The following is a 20,657-nucleotide window of genomic DNA, read 5'->3' on the forward strand; positions in this document are numbered from 1 at the left end:
GTTCTCACTCCATCTGCTTTTTTTCCGTCTTGTCTCGGCCGACGCCTCGCGGCGGGTGCCGAAGAGAGCGAGCAGGAGTGATCCGTTGCCACGGGCACCTCCGCTCCCCCAGTCAATACCCCGCTGAACCCTCCACACCAGTTCGGCACTCCAGTTCCAGGGGCATGATGGGAAAAGGGGGAATCTGTGGGTGGGAGTTGGGGGTGGTAATACTGGGGGGGTGGATAGGGGTATTTTAAAGGCTCTTAAACACTATAGAACACAAAACATGAGGCAGTTGGAGTCACAATCCAGCTGGGTTGATGAAAGGAGAGAGAGGGGTGAGAGAGAGAGAGAGAGAGGAAGAGAAAGAGAGAAGGAGTAATAGAAGGATGGATAGAATAAGGGAAAGAAGCAAAGGAAGAAAGCGAGGAAAGGGGAGAAAAAAGAGAGAAACAGCAACTGGGGAGTGGGGGGTTGGGGAGTGGGCGGTTTTAGGGGAGTCAGCGAGCCATTTCTATGTGCAGAAGAGGGGGGCAGAGTGCACCAGGAGGAGGGAGAGGGGGAGCAGGAGCAGGGGGCGACCACCAGGGGGCGAGGGGGCGGCCGAGAGCACCGGACGCTTCTTCAGCTTGGGCCCGTTGCACAGGGGCGTCTCGCAGCAGGTGATGCACACGGAGTTGAGCTCGCCGGTGCAGAACTGCTGGTAGCCCGAGGAGGCGATGAGACACGCGCCCGAGGACGCACACGACTTACGGTAGTGGATACCTGCAGGGAGGAGAGGGGGAGGTGGAGAGAGGGAGAGAGGGAGGAAAGGAGGGAGGGGGATGGAGGGTGGAAAGGAGGGAGAGAGAGGGATGGAGGGAGGGAGGGTGGAAAGGAGGGAGAGAGATGGAGGGAGGGAGGTTGGAAGGGAGAGAGGGATGGAGAAAGGGAGGGAGGAAGAGAGGGATGGAAGGAGGTAGGGAGGAAAGGAGGGAGAGAGGGATGCAGAGAGAGAAGTAGGGAGAGAAGGTGGGATGTAGGAAAGAAGGGAGAGAGAGTGATGAAGAGAAAGAGAGAGGGAGAGAGAGTGGAAGGGATAGAGGGATGGAGGAAGGGGAGGGAGGACGAGAGGGGTGGAAGGAGGTAGGGAGGAAAGGAGGGAGAGAGGGATGCAGAGAGAAAAGTAGAGAGAGAAGGTGGAATGTAGGAAAGAAGGGAGAGAGAGTGATGAAGAGAAAGAGAGAGGGAGGGAGAGTGGAAGGGAGAGAGGGATGGAGAAAGGGGAGAGAGGAAGAGAGGGATGGAAAGAGGGAAAGAAGGAATGAAGAGAGAGGGATGGAAAGAGAGAAGACACCGGTTCAATAAGCAGAATAATAAGTAAGACACATGAGTAGACGCAAGACACCTACACACACATGTTTGAATAAGCAAATACATTCCCCTGGTTAAGTCATTAAGCTGGTTTTGTGGTCTTGTGAATTCAGTAGCAAGGTCACTGACTTAATTTGCAGAAGGCACACAAACACACACGTGGTAGATCACCACCTACGCTACGCCCCAAGTCATGGAGGCCTCCGTTCGATAAAAATGTAAATGTGACATGAGTGAAAGAAAGCTCAGAGGAGGGTGAGTTCGCAGATGTGTAAACAAAGATGGCGGGACTCGGCAGGACTCGGCGCTACCGTGACACGGTGACAGGGACTCTCTGGGTGCCTCTCATTCGTGTTTTATACATCCTCCCTTCCTTCCTCGGTCCTTGTCCTCACTGATCTACAGGGGCGGCAACAGTGGGATAGTCTATCCAGTGCTATATCAGTGGGAACGAGCCTACTGTAGAGGACCGAGCATCAAGGATCCAGGAGGGAAGTTGGGAGGCATCCATAGTCTGTCTCCTCCTCCTACCTCTCCCATAAACAAAGATGGCGGCCTCACAGGACTCTGCGCTACTGTGACACCGTGACAGGGACTGTCTGTCTGCTCCTCCCCAAAGTCCTCTCATTGGAGCAGCGTGAGAAAGCTGTGTGCTGGTGCTGATGACAACATTACAGTATAAAAGCACTGTCCCTCACGGGCTGCTGGAGTCTCAGTGACACTGGCGTTCAAGGATATCATTTAAAACATGTTTGGGTCTAGTGTCGACTCTGTCCCTTTCACTCTTCTGCCCCGGGCATCGACCGGTCATCTGCAGAACAGCGCTGTAGAGATCCGTCCCTCATGCAAGCCTGGTGTTCTTCACGTCCAGTTTAATGTGAAAACTATACAACTATAACTCTGCACCAAATGATCTAATATAAATATAAATGTACAATTAAGTATTAAGACAATTTCAATCCATATTTGTGTCAGTGGAAGGGTATTTTATTTATAGTCATCTTTTAAATATTTTAAATATTGAGTTAATAATCATAATTACGAATTTAAAAATCAATTGTGAGCTCATTAGCTAATTAAGTTCTTCTTGTTATTTTTCTTCTTCTTCTTCTTCTCCTTCTTCTGCTTCTTCTTCCACAATGGCTGATGAAAGGGATGCACAATGTTCTTGTCCCACTTTTGTCGGAACTTCTTGATACCCACAGGTATCAGGTGCAAAGCTCTCGATGCCCTACTTTTTCACACCCTTCAATCTCCTCAAATTCATTTGTCAGCATTTTCCCAAAATAAGTTCAAATGCATAAGCATCCTCTCTCTTTGTAGTGTGTCAAACGCTTGACAGGAGCTACTGTTGCTGCTGCTTGGTTACAGTTACAAATATGGTTGCAGATCCTGAACCCTTTGGGAAGAAGAATGTCACTTCTTGAACATTCTCGAATAGCTCTCAATTCAATTCTAGAACTGAACAATATCATTCCAGAGCAATTCTGAAAAATCCTGATGAGTCCTAAATGGGTTAAAGTGACACAGACACACAACTGGGGAAGGCAGTCAGTCTGTCCCATTTGAATCCCACAAGACAAGAGACAAGGCAATGGTCCATTGTAGACCTACAATGCATTAACCTCTCCACCTGAGGCTTCATTTGATATTAAAGACATTAACACAGTGACCCAGTGCGGTTCTGACAGACAACCTCTCTGATCCCATTAACCCTGCTGTGTCTGAGTGGACCGCAAAACCCCAAATCCCCCCTCTCAAACAATGTTCCAGTGTATTTATGTACATGGAAACTACATCTTTTGATGGTACATATCTAAGTGTAGGCCTACCCTGTATGCATTTACATAACCAGTGTTTCACAGTGTAGTTAAACAAGTTTATAATTATATGTTTGTGCACAATGTACTGATGGAAATGTTCTTTCTCTCTCTCTCTCTCTCTCTAACAGTAGAGTGAGTGGGAAGAATTATTATCATTTGACAGTGGGCGGCAAGTGTGAGTGACAGTTGTACATGAAAGGTGTCCATCTATGGAATGTGTGAAATACACTTGTAGATATTTTAATCATGATTTGTTTATGGTTGTGGAAGATGGAGGATCTGTTGACCAGACAACATGACTAGAAATATCTGTTTACTGTATGTGTTAAAGCACCAAAGTCCCAACTGTTTCCCTAATTTATGGGATTGTGTTTTGTGTAACTAAATGCTTGTGCAGAAAAGGTGCCATCACAGGAAGTAGCAAGAGGTAGCATTTTTTACGGCTTATGTTTAAATCCATTAGCAGATGCTTTTGTGCAAAAACACTTACAGACGGCCCCCACTTTGTTTGTTTCCAGTTTCTGGAGCCAGAGACTCTTTTTAATAGTGTACTCACAGTATGGGCAGCTAGTGGTCATGATGATTGCTGAATATGACAAAAACTATTATGGGCTTGAAATCGCAAAAGATCCTTTAATGCCTTTTGTTTTGAATAATCTTCCAGTAATTAGTGATTTTGCTTTACATACATCTATGCTTGAATTCATCAGTATAACTCGCGCGAGAGTGGTGTTGGTAAAGGATATCACCACGGTGCAAGGCCCGAAGGTTAAGCACTGACAGTAATAACAGTCGTGGCAATATCCTTCACCGACACCACGACCATGAGTGTCATGTTGCTTTTATACAACAGTTCCATTACCAACTAATTTAGTTTTAAAATACAAAATTGTGTTTTCCATTGTTTATCACCACTCCACTCAAGTTCAGCGAGAGGCTATTCAATGCAGTGATTACTATCGGTAGAAGGCCTGAGGGGGATGTCTTGGGATATCAGAAATTAATAGATCGTTCCACTGGACCTAACTTGTACGATGTACTTTTTAAACATATTTTTTGTGCCCTCGAGATGTATGTGTATGTCTTCTTCCAGTGCTTCAATTGCTTTAAAGGCTTACATTTCGGCTATAAGATGCTACATTCCTTGTGCTATTGATAGGGGACTCTCCACAGCGGCCTATCAAGAGCCAAGTCTAATTAACATATTACAACATGACACAGGCTACAACATCAACACAAGGTTGTAGCAACCCCACCATTCCCAAAAAGTTTTCTCTAGGGTTTAATAGGCTGTCAAGCATGGATGGGAAGTTAAGTGTGCCATAGTGTTCATGATGATGACAGAATTGTTTTTACACATGAGCAGACTCCCCTCGGGGGAGGTCAAACTGTTTAAGAGACTAGGCCATTATTTGCAAGTTTTGTAATCATTTATGCAGGCCTTGGGTCGGCCTTGCTTTCCACTGATGTTGTGCTTTCTTCAAAGTGACAAAATAATGCAAAAAAAGAAATGAAAATTACAGATGGTTGCCCCTCTTCTACAGAGGCTGTTTTTAATCATTTACAATTGGGCCTGTTAGTTTCAAAAGCAAAGTTTAAAGTGTAGCCTACTTGATGCCCTACTTTCTTCGTCATTGTTTCTGAGACCTTGATGTTTTTTAAGAAAACAACCACAGCGTATTTCCCAGTATTTTCTGAAAACAGAAACCCATGTATAATATAATAGTTATATTTGTGTGTGTGTGTGTGTGTGTGTGTGTGTGTGTGTGTGTTTGTATGTGCTTACATGCTTGTTTAGACAGAAATTGTATGTGTGTGTACGTAAACTATGTATGAAAATGTGTGTGTGTGTGTGTGTGTGTGTGTAAACAAGTCTTGTACGGAAGAAAATGTTCAAATCCTTGCTTCTTTTCTTATGCCCTCTGTCATAGCCCTGTCTGTGACCTGAACATTCCACTCATGCTTCTTACCATCTGCAGGTCTTTGGCACTCTATTGAGCTGCTATTGAATTGGAGGACAAAGACAGCATGCGTCAGAAAGTTCATCTGAGTCTCAGGGTGCTTTCACACTAGGTCCTCTGGACCGGACCCGGGTTCGTTTGGTCCGATGGTTCGGCTGTTTTTGATAGTGTGAACGCAACCATACCGAACTCGGGTGCGGACCCGGGACCGGACCCGGGTCCACCTGAAAAGGTGGTCTTGGGTCCGGTTCGCTAGAACCCTGGAGCAGGTTGCTAAGCAAACGTTCTGAAGAATCTAAAGAATCTTTACCTTTGTCTTCTTCATTGCACCGGCTTCTGATGTGTTGCCAAGTGATATTTGTAAACAGAATTCTCGAAGTTCGTGTCTAGAAGCATGGTGCTTATGACACAAACGGACCCGGGTGCACAGACAAACATGTAATGTGAACGCAGACCAACTACGGTAGAAGTAACCGCACTCGGGTCCGGTCCACTTAAACGGACCTAGTGTGAAAGCAACCTCATTTACCTGGCTGTTGTGAATGGCTGTTGAGGCACATTTGTCCTTTCTGTCCGTCACTAGAAAGTCAGTGGGCTGTGACCTGTGGCAGTTCTAGCTTGTATGGCGCCCTGGGCAAATGAAAGTTAACACATATTCTGACAGATTTTTTTTTTTTTTTGCAAAGGCTTGTGCGGTCTCCCGAGAGAGATGCTGCCCTGGACGGCTGTCCATGTCGCTAATATCAATATCCGGCGCTGGCTATGATCACGAGTGCATTAGCGGCAGGCCTGTGTGGCCATATGGCATTGTGAGAGGAACCGAAAATGGGTCCGGGTCCAATAACAACTCCCCTTTCAGTCTAAACTGAGAAAGAACTGGGAGGGGAAATTAGGACTTAACAGCCTCCGCCTCCGCAGAAGAGTGTGCTTTTCCAAACAAAGACTAACCCAAATGGACGCCACAGCACTCTGTTTGATTTGACGCCGTCGGAGAGTAACGTTTCCAGCCTCTCCTGAAGCTGTCTCCTGAAAACAAATCCTGTCGTCTTTCCTGGAAATGTCCTACTGTTATAGTCATTGTGCCCTCCAGAGTAAACTCTTGCTAAAACAGTGCAAATATGTGTGTGTGTGTGTGTGTGTGTGTGTGTATGAATGAAGGGACCTGTATTGAAATCCGGAACACATGAATTCACATGTCTCTGTCCCTACCATGGTCCCTATACGCAAATACAGTGCTCATTGATTAGTGACAACCTGACAATTATGAGATCAGTTAGTGTGGCACATTTATTCAGTTATTTGCCACCACTATAGGAAATAAACAAATTCAAATCTGAAGTTAAACAAGGCCAAAATCCAGCCGTTTCAATGCTAATAATCAATATGCAACACCCCATCTGAAAGATTTGAATGAAAAGGGGAAAAGCCTTCAAAATGAAAGCGCTGCTTCATCGTGACATTTTCCTCACAGCACCCAAGCAGTTTTGAAATGGCAAGTTTCTGCAAGTTTTGTCATCTTTACTGAAGGCATTTAATTAACCAGTAATACGTTCTGTCATCTTTATTTCAATTACAGATGTCTAGAAGAGCTATTACAATCAATCATGTCCTAGAAGGCCTTTTCTTCCTTTATAATAACACAGCTTTTGAGAGGTTTTAACATACAGGCTAATTATCATGTCAAATAATTAGGCTTGAGATAGCCAATAAACTTGGACGCTTGTTTGAAAAGCAGCACTGTGAAGACCCCGCAGTTGTACAAAGCTGTTTGTGGGTGCCGTACACTTATCATGTCATGAGCCTGGTGGCAGCAGTACAGGGTTTAAAGAGGTCTTCTTCATGTTCTTTTTTTTTTTACCCTCGTCATGTTTTTTCTTGCCAGTTCAGTTCACTTTGCTTTATTCTTTTTTTTATTATTGACAATCAAATGAAGTCCTTGTGTTCAGTCTCTCTTTGTCTGTATATAAAGGCCACTCACTTAGAAAAAAATATTTAAAGTGCTTTTTAAACTTTTATCCAAAGGGACACTGACTGGCAACAATAAATTTGAGGTTTCAATCGTAGAATGCCCGACGGACAGATGGCGGTGCCGCCGCTGTTTCACCGTGCCCGTAGTAGAGCCAACCATACAAGGGCACTATACTGACCTTTGACCTCTAGTGACCCAAGTAAGCAGGCTGACCAGATACTTTATCATCTCTATAATATAAATATCCCGCATTATTCAAACATTCATATGTCTGTTCGCCATGCATAGACTTTTAGTTGCTTCAGATCCCTTAACTGCCAACAATTAATTGGTGCTTTTCTTTCCAATCCAATTGAAATGACAATTGGATCAAACTAATTGGCATTTACTTTATTGTACATTTGAGCTGGTTATCCACTTGTGATGTCTGACAAATTAATGGTTGCACAGTTAGTGTCTATATTAGTCGCCCACAGACACAACTAAGGCACAATTGCCTTATTAATGTGTTATTTTGGGAATGATGATGGACAGCAACCAGTTGAGGGCTTGTAGCAAACCACATTCCACTTATTTGCAGAAACTTTGGCTGTCTGTACCATGTTGCTACGGCAACTTCCAAGTGATGCCGTTTTTAGACTCAATTAATTCTCACTGATCTGAAGATGAGCTCAATTGAACTCAAATTCCATCTCCTAATAAATTCAGGAGCAGTGAAATGTGTTTAGTGTTTAATAAAGATGTGGACGTGTCAAGGTCTGTGGTTTCTTTGGCCCAATACAAAAATGGCTCTTTAATGCCAAAGGTGTTTCTTTGTTTGTTTCATTTCCATTAGCTTGTAGACAGTGTGTGGGGGGAAAAGACAACTCTAAATTTCACACTCAACTCGTCCCACTGTCTTTGAAGTTGAAGCTAAATATTGTTGCCTGACGGCAACAAATGAATAAACAAGAATAGATGGTTCACTGGGAATGTCTGCTTTTGTGAAATCAAAACTGTTCAATCTGTACTTTGGAGTTGGCACACCAAGCCAAAATAACACACAAACCTTTATTTTTGATTGATGCAATAAAATCCTATCAAAACAAACAAAAATGTAAACACATTTGTAAGTGTATAGGTATAGAAGGTGAAAAAGTATAAAAAGCATGAAAAAGAATAGCTGTACAAGCAACCAAATTTATATGTTGCACAGACAATTTTATTTATTTCAGAGACATGTTTCCTTGTGGTTTACTACCAAACAAAGATGAGCAAAAGAAAATCTGCAAAAACAAAACCTCACAGTTGCTTTGTGTGGTCAAGATACAATCACTTTCCATCTCCATCTACGTAAACCCCACTGTCAGACACATTTAAGTATCAATTTAACGAGCCTCACAAATGTAAATCTTCATATATATATATATATATATATATATATATATATAAAGAGTATATATATATATACCAAAATCGGACTACTACCTTAAAAAAATCCTTAAAAAGGCCACAATGATAAGGTGCTTTGTGCTCCAACTGAGAAACAAAACCTCCCTCCGAGAGTTCCAGAGCTTTCTGGGCGAGACATCTATACTGACGAAGCAATTACTGCTCCTGATTACAGCAATTAGCCCTGACAGAGCTCTCACAATACAATCTGATGGCGGCTAGACGGCTAATCAAAATGCTTCTTGTTTACGGTCTTTTTCAAGCTCAGTGACAGTTATATAGAAGACGTGAGAGAAAAGAGTGTCTTCATTTTTTTTGTGTGCTACAGGCAGGGGTGGTTTTAACCGAACATAGCATTTGCCTGTCGAAGTTCACATTAAGCAATTCTGTGGAAAGTAAGGTGTCAGTTCTGAAGCCTGTGCAGGTGAAATTGAGTAGCTGAGTCAACTCGCTGGAGATGATGTTGTCGTATGGTATGGTAATTGTTGGAGGAGCTCTTAGGCTGACTAGACTAATTACATTACGAGATCAAACAGTGTATTTAATCAACACGGATGCTCGACGTGGGCTTGTGGCAGCCCCCGAGGTCGACAAATGAAAACTAGGTTTTCAGAGTTTTTTTTTTTTTTTTCCTTAAATCAAGGTGAGAGTAAAAAAAAGTTTTGCTCTTACTAATGCAGTAAGACATAAAACATGCAAATTCATTTAATTCATAATGAGATGTTTTACACTATCTTTAACAAACAGATTTTCCTCCCTATCCCCATGCTGGCAAATTAAAACTGCTGAAGAGAATATTAATTCTTCACACCCATGTGTTGTCCTAGAGCACACATGTTTACTTAGGGCATAAATAAAACATGCTGCAAATGTAATCATTTGTCATATAAACACATTAGCAGAGAGCTCCATTCTGTTTGTATCACATTATTCTACTGTACAACTTAATTATTTGATACATGGTGTTTGTGGTAAACAGTGCTAATTAATTTGGGAAACAGACAGGCTGGGAGACATAAGGTCTAAAAATAAAACACAAGACAATTTGTTTAAGTTTATGTGAGACGTCTAAGCTCTGATACTTGGACAGTCGCCAGGCGTGTTTTTCCTGAGTCACCACACTGTAGCCTCAGTCTAAGATAGCCCTGATAAAAATGATATGATTCAGAGAGTTTGCATACGAGCCTGCTACTTTACACTGGCTGTGGCTATCCATCAGTTCCATTCTGTCTGGATAGCTTACGGGTTCAGTCACAGGAAGGTAAACAAATTCCAGTTAACACATTTTATTTATAGCAAGGAAGTTATCATTTCTACATTATGTCAAAAAACAATGAACATATTGTATCAACCATGAATGTTGTATCATAACCAGAAAAGTTCCAAAAGTTTATTTTCTCAACCGGAAAATCAACATATTTGTGCTCAGTTTGTCCTTTACTTATGATAGGCAACAGGCCCTTCCCTGAAATAGTGAGGAGTCCGCAGCCAACACATCAATATGAGCCAAATTCGTATGCCACTAGACAAAGTCTGGCTTGGGCAAGGCACTCCCCCTGGTAAAGCCAATCAATTTCCATGATGAATATGCTTAAAGAACAAAATTACTGCTCTGAATACATGAGATAAGGTATATTTCTTCTCTCACACAGTCTCAAGCAGAGCCAGAGTCTCTCATCTGATTCAGTCCCACCACAGGACAGCCAATTTAGCCAACATCAAAGCCCAAGCACTAGCCTTGTATTAAGAAACGTAGTTCCATGCCAAGTCTCGGGAAATTAGGAAGAGCCGAGCTATTGTCCAAGAGGCAGTGATGAAGGGACTTACTATTGCTTCTATTAGGGTATCTGTAATTGAAAGCCAAAGCGTTTTATAACAGGATAATGGTGCAGTGACTTCAAAGAGGTGCTCTGCTAGATAAAAATGGGAGTTTTATGATATCGGTAACACCTTCTTTGTCATAGAGTGACTGACTTCATCAGCCCCAGCAAGTCTGGGCCAAAAGTGTCTGAAATCCCATTGTTAAATGTTCGTGTCAGTAAAAAAATAAGTAACATATAAAACACGTAAACTATGGCAGTAAAATATTGTAGTCAACACAAACACATATTGACGTACTGCATCTCCAGAGGTGGCTGGCTTGGTGTGTAGCTCCCCCCGTTTGTCAGAACTGTTCAGCAACACCAGAGTTTGTTTGATTGTACACATGAGACTAACAGCCAGAGGGAAGTAAGAACAATTTAACTGAACGTCAGGAAATGGATTATAATCAAGGACCTAACTTTTAATTACAACCAATTAAAACTAAACCTTTAATTACAAGCTAAAACGGCACTAATCCCTGAAATCATTGTTTCCTTCAAGTTCAAGTCAAACCATCATTTCCAGTTATTATAATCTTGTATAGGATTACACTGCATATTAGGCTTTATATCATGCTACTGTGTGAAAGGCAGTAAAGGAGTTTGTGGTGTTAATTCAGGCCACGTCTCGCACTGTTTTGCCCGTCAATCATACGAGTTTGCTGAGGCACTGTAGGTTCAGGTGCTTAGAGCCTAGACAGGGTGTTTTTTTGGATGTTTTTCCTGCTGTATATGACTTATGAAACAGTGACCCTGCTCCTCCATCTCCCACAGAAATCCCCAGGTAGCAATACTCTGAGAAAAAAAAAAAAAAAAATCCTGGACCATATAGAAAATATTTGTAATACTCATAGCTCTGAATTAAACATCGTTAGTGTTCCCCCTTCCTTTTAATTTCACACTGCGGCACTTGATGGAAGCCCTTTTGAATGGTAGCTTCTGCTTAATATCGACATGCAAATGATCAGCCAGGAGCCTCTGGAGGCCCATCAGATGCTAGCAGAGCATCAAAGCGTTGAGCAATCTCTTCATCAGCCCGCCTCGGAATTGAGTGAGCTACTACTGAAGTGGTACCAACGGGCCTCAGGGGGGAGAGGAGACCACACCAAGCCCTCTGGCGCGTCTGTGCATCAACTGGAACCATAACTTCTCTTAAGTTCTCCCCGCTATCTCTGTCCCCTGCGGAGAGGTCCGAGGCGAGCCGTCGACGGCGGAAGCCTCCAGAGTGCCTCGTCTCTATGAACGTCCCCCCCCCCCGCAAATGATCAAGCTGATCATCAACGCATGGATAAGGACAAAAAAACAACATCAACATTAACTACACAGGCCGCAAGCCTGGCGTCTCTATTAGACCCATCCAATTGGAATACCACAAGCTGTGAGGCATGACACTTCATTTTTTCATTCTATTTATTTATTATTTCATACATATATATATTTATTTATTTCTGGGGAAATGTTTTTCTGCCTGTGCAAACAATAACTAAAAGCCCTTACAGGATAGTGCTTTTGCTATTCCTCTCAGAGGGACACGCCATTCATAATGCATGACTGCAACGGATATTTACATCGGAATAGAAGAGCTGACTTTCTCAAGACTCAGGAGGAGCTCGCTCACTCACCCTTGTTTATCGCTGCACTTGAAAGTTGAGCTTCGCAAAATGGGAAGCATTAATGGCAACCCATTAGAGACACCTGATTATGAATTTATGTGCGGAGAGAGCGGGAAAGGGAGATCGAGCGGAGTGCTTGTCTGGCTGGCTGGGGTAAACTAAATAAATAAATACAGAAAAAAATACGTTCGAAACAGGGCTCATGCGAGACTCGGTGTCATATTGATGATTTCCAGTCTCCTCCTGGCATATGTTTTTGTTCAGGCACTTGTTTACTTGTTTAACCAAAACAACAACGCGCAAATCTGCGGTGTGAGGGAACAGCCCGGGGCAGAGGGGCTTCCCTCCCCGAGCCGTGCAGGTCTACACAAGGTCTGGAGCTCAGCGTGGCGCTTCTCCTCGCTACCTTTAGCCAAAGGCTTCCTCCTGGGAGTCCAGCTTATGCCTCTTGTGAGGTCTTTTCCAGATAACAGTGTCAGCAAACAATGCCCGACATGCTCAACAAAACTGTGCCGAGAAGAGTTTTAAATAAATCATGAGGTACAGTGTAATTGTGTGGAGTCATTTTCGGGGTATTTTACAAATCGATTTGCAAACATCCAAATTTAAGTTCAATTGAAACTCTCCTAAACACGTATCTCGTCAGTGATTGGCTGGAACAGTTTAATATGTTTTTTTTATGGTCCAGGCTGGACCAAGTTGTTTTTGTTGCCATTTTTGGAGCCTAGGCTGTCCACTGTCTTACCGTGTATTCAGGACACAGGCAGCTAACAAATGGTGAGGTGATGTTTGCAGTAACAGCTGAAACAGTTTAGGAACTGCATAAAATCGCTTAGAGCACCTTTAAGTGAGTTTTTTATCAATAATGTTACGTCAAGACAGGAGGTGAGGAGGAGACACCTCCAGCCTGTCACCCACCTGCACTAACTCGCCTAAGATGAGTACACCTTTACCAGGTCAGCAGGCACAAAAGAGCACCGGCCTCTAATAGCACACGTACAGTAGCACAGGTAGCATACAGAGACAAGCTAGCATTAACGGGAGCGTACCTACAGTATGTTCCCCGGGTCCTATGTTCCCCACTTTGTATGGGACCGGGAAGCAGAGGACCCTTTTTTTCCTTAATTTTAGAAAGGGTCCTATGTTCCCCCGGTTTTCCCTAAAAGGGTCCTATGTTCCCCGGAATGCATTGTAACCGGGGAAACATAGGACCCATTTGGGGAAAACCGGGGAACATTGGACCCAGGGAACATAGGGATGACCCCCATTAACCAGACCAGCAGGTACAGAAGAGCTTATAAGTGAAGTGTGTATTTCACAGCTCAACCACTTAAAGGACAACTCTGGTCTAAGAACAACTTCTGCATGATAGAGTGTGAGCAACTTTTGTTTAGGACCAAATCAACGTTAATCCAAGTAATTTTGAGTAAGATGGCCATATGCATTTATAACTGTAATATCATACAGCGATAGCCTTGGGGTCCAGCATACTACGTTGAAGTAAACTGTTACTAAAGCCACTGACGAGGCTCAAAATATCATTACGATTCTGTGATACTGTGGAGAGGTTCCCTACAGACTAATGAAAGAAATATGAACTTTCTAAGTATACAGAAAGGGTATTGAAAAGGACTGCTTGTACAGTCAGCCCATTACCTAGACTTTTCTTTTAGTCGCCGCAGTCTGTACATGTTGCTCAGCGCAAGCAACAATCAATTGACACAAAATGAGGTCGGTAATCGAGTTGTATGGGCTTCTCTCTTCTCACAAGGTGGTGGCATTCACAATAATAGTAAGGCAATCTGCCCTCACCCTCTCTTTACACTTACAATGGTAAAATTACATCAGTTTGCCTGCAGAGACTCTCTGGAAGAATTAGATGTGTCATTATTTTTTAAGCCAAGTCAATGAACCCTCGGTGTTTTCATAGACCAGACAAAATAGACCCTAGGTGTTTCTTAGACGGGGAGTTTTCCTTTTAACGAGCGGAGGGCTAAGGCACCTAGAAACATATCTAATCAGACAGTCAAATCAGGGGCACCCCTTGAAAGAGCCAGCTGACCTGTCTCGCTGCCTGGCCACTTTGGCTGAGAGCTATACGGTTAGATCTACAGCTGTCTGCGTCAGCCAGTGAGTGGCAGGCAGTGGCTCCACCACTGCAGAGCTCACATGGACGCACAAGCTGAGATGGAGGAGGGGGGGGGGGGGGAGTCTCCCCAGCTGAGCTGTCTGCACCTGTGTACAACAAGGTACGTCGAGCAGGTGACTGTTGCCATAACGATTAGATTCCAACTTCAAACTGTTGGTCTGTATGTCGCACGCACGCAAGCAGGCACGCACGCACACATGCACGCGTGAACGTACGAACACACGCATGCAGGCGCACACGCACACACACACACACACACACATACGTGGGCAGGCACATATTTGCCTGAGTGAACTACAATGAGAACAGTGAGTGATCTGTAACAAGGTGCAGTGCTCTCAGGCTTTTAGGGAATTATTTACAGAAAGGCGGGAGGATGGTTTTTCATACACTGCATTAAGTTGAAGGAAAGAAGTGTCTGTCTGTGTGTGTGTGTGTGTGTGTGTGTGTGTGTGTGTGTGTGTGTGTGTGTGTGTGTTTGCAACCTTCCTTGCTAACACATGATGCCATGGGTGACATTAAAGTAATTCATCTTAAGGCCTATTCGGACGGGATTAGTCCCATGGGGTGACATCAGGTAAAGTAATAATTACCAGGTAATGTAGTCCCGTCCGGACGCGCCATGTCAGTAAACATAACGGAGTATGTCGGTGACATTTACAGACACTTTTACCTTCCGTAAAACGGTCCGGAGAAATTACCTTAGGTAATATTAATCCCGTGCGAACGCGACCCTCAGTAAAGATGTCTGTAATATTTCGTCACATCCTGATTTGAAAACAATTCCACCATAGTCTGAATGAAAACATAACATGCTGTGCAGCTCCTAATAGGACGTTAGCTAGTTTGCCTAATAGCTTGATGTTGTTAGCCATTTCAAACTACTTATGGCATAACATAAAGCTAACGTTTGCTAGTTTAACCAACTTGTGTAGTCTTTCAAATCTGAAAATGCCGCACGTACCTGACGCAAAGTATCACGTGCACGGCGACGAAGATGTGACGGCAGAACGTAAACGTAGTTACTCCTCCCATGTCAAGTAAAATGACAGAGATGTCTAGTCCCGTCCGAATTGGACATTCATATTACAGAGGTCATATGATAAACCTGCATTACTCTACGTCCCCCCATAAAACTAATCCCGTCCGAATAGGCCTCAAAAGTCCAACCTTCAGGTTTTCACCGAGCCTTCCTCAGACCAGACCACTCGGCAGAAGCAATGGACTCAACCTTAATTTATTTGTAAAGGCCTTTTACATGTCCTTCAATTAGGCTGGCTTTTCATCAGGCCAGTCTCCAATAGTGTGGGCAACTGAACTGTACCGATTTCTTTAAAGGGTCCTTGAACAGAGTTATGAAACCTTCTCATGCCCTCCTCAAGTGGGTACAAACCTGAGGTAATTAGCGGACTCACACATTGAGGGGCCGAGCACAGTGCAAGACAAGCATTCCAAGGTGAGGGACTGTTCAACTCCGTACATGCCGTTGTTTTCAATTCAACCTCACCACTAACCGCCGAATCCTTTCACCACCAATCACTACTGTCATCATCGTGCGGTTTATTATGATTCCGCTCTATTTTAGTTGGAGCCACTCCATTAAATGATCTTGGCCCGCGTTTCCCAGGTTTGTTAAGAAGCTCTTAAGTGATGAGAACTTCTTAGGAGCATTCTTAGAGCATTCTTAGAGCGCTCCTAAGACGTTCTTAGCACTTAAGGGCTTCTTAACGAATCTGGGGAACGCTGCCTTTATCTGTTTGTTATCGAAATGCTTGAAAACTTTGCCAAATGTGGTGGGCGCGGGCAAGTGACCGAAAGTGCTGGTGTGCCCATATGCGGGCACTTGTGTGTGTGTGTGTGTGTGTGTGTAGTGCGTTTTACTGGCAAAATAGGCCGCTGTGTGCATGTCCACATGAATGACTGAGGTGGAGAATAGTTCCAAAAACACAACGGGAGAGAAAAACATTGCTAGATGGGAGAACACAGAAAAAAACTCAACCTTGAAATGCACTGAGAAAAGTACACGGAGGGGAAAAAAAGAAGCAGGGATGGAGTTTGAGGGCTTTTGCATTTAGCGATCATAAAAAGCAATAACAGATCCGACTGTATCTAACAGCTCATGATACAATTTTCATGCAAGCAAGCCATTATTTAGTGCCTCTATTTATTATTCATGTTGAACACTTTTTATTTCCCTGCAATATGTTCAGACAGTTTTTGCATTGTTTTGCTATGAGGTTACAGCTTTTTGGTCTCAAAAGTCACATAAGAAGACCTATAAGAAGATGTATGCATTCTTTTAGTACTTTAGTTCAGCATGTCTATAGTAATACATCTGTGTTTTGTAGATATTAATGTACACAATTGTGAGGCTGTGTTTTTCCAACAATCCAACATTTTTGCATGAAAAATACGGTCTCGGTAATCAAAGGCCTTTCCTGTGGGAGACACTGCTTCAACCTTACACCACAAAGCAGTGCTCCTCAGTTTGCTTCTGTGCCAGAATGGTGAACCCAATTAGGGTCCCAATCCGTTGTTTTAGGGGCATCAAGGTATCAAGACGAGGGCTGAGAACCAAAGGGGCGTAAGTGACATTTCACCAACGTTACAGGAGAGCCAAAACAAATCTAACTGCTTCTACATGTTCACAATTAAAGACCTTTGGTTTTTGTTCAATAACTACATATTTAAAAATATTTTACTTCTATAATTGTTTCAGCTAAGAGAGCTCATCAAGAGCTTTCAGGTGACATATATAACTCAATTTTGACCAAAATGTCACTTACGCCCCTTTGGTTCTCAGCCCTCGAAGACATGTTTTGAACGTCCCCCACGGGAGAAGAGGCGGGCGGCTGAGGGCTCTTACCATCTTCCTTCACGAGGACCTCCCCCTGGCAGGTGTCCTGGACGTTAACGGTGCAGTTGACGATGTACTCGGGCGAGGAGCAGTCATTCTGCATCATCTCCTCACACTGATAGCACTGGATCTGCGACGCTGCCCCTGTTGAACCCAATCACAACCGCACAGACACACACACACACACACACACACAAACACACACACACACACACACACACATACACACAGCCTCTTTAACCAATTACAGCCTAACACACAGCTTTGATAGCCAATGGGCAGCACAGATACATTAAGAGTCGTTCCATTCCAGTCTCACAAACTCTCATGTTTGTGTCTTACAATCCAGCAATCCAGCAATCATGGCTACAGACAAACAGACAAACAATCATGATGCTTATAACAGTAAGGCACTAACGGATAATTATTTACACGGTCGTGAGTGTTTTACCACACTGGACGGTCACTCCAAACCACTGCCAGGTGAGTTGGCTATTGTACTTACAAAATCAGTCAGTTGCAAGCAATTACAAACATTTTTGCACCAGTAAGGCAAAAGCATTGCAAAACAATGGAACACAGGGTCGATGATACATCTATATATTATGTGGCCAAAAACAAGTCAGACGCAACTTTGTGCAATAGCATTACTTGCCCTGAACCAGCAATTGCTACACAGCACCCAATCAATGAAACGCAACAAAACCAAGACCAAAACTGCCACAGGGCAACAAGCCATCAACCCTGCAGCCGGAACAAAATAACACACACACACACACGCACGCACACACACGCACACACACACACACACACACACACACACACACACAAACATAAACACACAAACAAAAACATATGTACGCGCGGCGCGCACACACACACTCACGCACAGCCCGTGTCTTGAGTAGCAGATCTACTCCCACAGCAATCTGTGAAAGTGACCAGTCATATACTGTACATCAATCAAATTGCAAGATGCCTTAGAAGGCTTGGATTAATATTAATAACTGATGTATTTATTTGTTTATTTTAACTTTTGAGCATTACAGAATGTGAACTGATAAGTAAAAAAAAAAAAGTAACTGGGTGAGGGGAAATCTTTTTTTTTTAAAAGTGAGGAGTCAAGAACAGGCCAAACAATATATCATCAAAACATTCAAATAAAAAAAAATGAAATAAATCCCAGAGATGAAAGCTATACATTTCTACTCAAAGTGACATACACGTGTGTGTGCAGCTTACAAAACAGTGTCTCTCTATGCAACAGGCACTCATGAATGCAACAGAAATCAATTCAATCCAACTGGTGACAACAATGAATGCAACATGAATTCCATATGAGATGACAAAGTGGCAAACTCTTTGATGTCTCCTGACCAAAGCAGTATGTGTTTTACATTATCCACTGGGACATGGCTCACAGTATGAGTCTGGCATAACATTTTCTCTAAAAGGGCTATTCACTCTTGCAACACGCTGTGCTGTACGGCAAACACAAAACCACAAAACTACAGGTAAATAAAATAACTTAAAGGAGCTATGTGGAATTCTGTAGGATCCACGTTGTCTTGAACGCCACCACATCACTCTTCCATTGCCTTGCATTGTATTTCATACGGACCGGTGCCATAGCCTACATGGTACTTTGAGTTGGACCGACACAATCTGATCTGCATGCTAATTTAAGTGGATGTCTGAACAGCACAGACCATAGGTGTTTTTGACATTATGTCAAAGTTGTTGTTTCTTCACATTTATTTACTATTTTTAGGCCATTTTGGATGTTTTCTTTTAACACCTCCACATAGTTACTTTAACAACTCGTAAGTGCTTGTTACAGCACTGTAAAATCCATCCCTGCTAATTAGAGTGTTTTCAAAAATATTTCATCAGCCAGTGCATTTGTACATGGCTTGTGCATTCAGTGATGCAGTGCTCATGGCAACTGATTCATACACAAACACATCAAATGTATAGCCTTTGACATTAACTGGAATGGTTTTGGGACAACACATTAGTACTGTGTGTGTTGTGTCGTGACAATGCAATCAACAAAACCATGGGCAGTCATAGTCAGGCATGCATGCATGCACACTGACGCACGCATAAACACACACTCACACACACTCACACACACACACACACACACACACACACACACACACACCACAGGAACTAACCTTTTCAACATGAAAACAAACAAATGTCACCTCATGAAGTGCCCCTAACACAAACACACACACACACACACACACACACACACACACACACACACACACACACACACACACACACACACACACACACACACACACGGCTCAAGTCAGTCACATTAATCAGGAAAATGCCACACCACCCCTGCACACACGAATGCATTCATTCATCTCCAGCATTTTCCTCTCTCCCTCTCTCTCCATCTCTCTCTCCCTCTCTCCCTCCCTCTCTCTCTGCTGGTGCTTTTAGTGTTTGGCTTGCATCCTTTCACTGCCCTCCAAATGAAACAGATAAAAGCCTGTTGGGAGCCGCCGAGATTGGCCATGAATCTTCCAAAGCCGGGCCGCGAACATAATGCATCAAGGTAAATTAAATACGTTTCTGTGTGGCGGCACGGGAGCGGATCAACTGAAATGGATGAGAGTGTGTGAGAGCCTTCGGTGTCACCACGAACAGCGCCGTCTCTCCGAGAGTTCATCTCTCTCTCTCTCTCTCTCTCTCTCTCTCTCTCTCTCTCTCTCTCTCTCTCTCTCCGTGTTTAACTTTCTTATTCTATCTCTCGCTGTGTCAGTCTGTTTTCCCTCTCCTCCCATCGCAGATGAAGTGGGCGAGGGGATTGTTGGTGACTTATAGGCGGAGCTGGATTTGGTGTGTCATCCTGAGAATAATGTCGCCTTTCTCCGCTCGCTGTCCTTCTTTCCTTCGCTTTCTCCATTTTCTCTCTTTCTCCCTTTTCTCCCGATCCCCTCTCTCGATTATTGTTTCTCCATCTCTTTCCCCCTCTCTAACTCTCTTTCTTTCCCCCTCTCTCTCTCTCTCTCTCTCTCTCTCTCTCTCTCTCACTGTCATTCTGTCTCCCCTCCATCTCGGTGACTCTCTACTGCCCTCAATCTAACCCTTCTCTCTTTTCTTCCTGTTTGTTTCCTCCCTCCATCTCTCCTTTTCCTTCCCTCTCCCCTCCCTTGTTCTCTTCATTTCTTTTTTCTTTCTCTCACCTTCCATCTCTCACCCACTCCCTCTCCAGTTCTTTTCCTTCCCCTTTCTCTCTATCCCCCCTCCTCCTCCTCTCTCTCCCCTCTCTCTCCCCTCTCTCTCCCCCTCTCTCTCTCTCCTTCTCCCTTTCTCCCTCTCTCTCTCTCTCTCTCTCTCTCTCCCTCCCCTCCCCTCCCCTCTCTCTCCCTCCCTCTCTCCCTCCCTCTCTCTCTCCCTCTCTCTCTCTCTCTCTCGTTTCTCAGGTGTCTCTCAGGCTCCGAGGGAGGCGGGTCGGGGCATTAGCGTTAGCTACGCTGACACAGCAGCCGAACGTGCCCCGCGAGTCCTTGACATCACCCCACCTCCCGTTAAACACCTATTATTTATGGCCCGGGCCCGCTGCATATCCACACACCCTATGGATCCGCCAGGGGTCAGGGAGCACTGCTGTCCCTCCCTCAAGCTCTTTTA

General features: G+C 43.8%; 1 protein-coding gene across 1 annotated transcript in view; it reads right to left on the reverse strand.

Annotated features, from left to right (window-relative positions):
- Window positions 1–475: 475 nt before the first annotated feature.
- LOC134062553 (ly6/PLAUR domain-containing protein 1-like) overlaps window positions 476–20,657 on the reverse strand; it is a 24,045-nt gene continuing 3,863 nt past the window's right edge. The window contains exons 2-3 of the mRNA XM_062518605.1: window positions 17,010–17,144; window positions 476–747 (exon numbers count right to left, since the gene is read on the reverse strand). Coding sequence (XP_062374589.1) covers window positions 497–747; window positions 17,010–17,144 — 386 coding nt within the window. The 3' untranslated portion in view covers window positions 476–496. The remainder of the gene's footprint in view (window positions 748–17,009; window positions 17,145–20,657) is intronic.

This window comes from Sardina pilchardus, chromosome 17 (genome assembly GCF_963854185.1).
Source record: "Sardina pilchardus chromosome 17, fSarPil1.1, whole genome shotgun sequence".
Classification (NCBI taxonomy): domain Eukaryota; kingdom Metazoa; phylum Chordata; class Actinopteri; order Clupeiformes; family Clupeidae; genus Sardina; species Sardina pilchardus.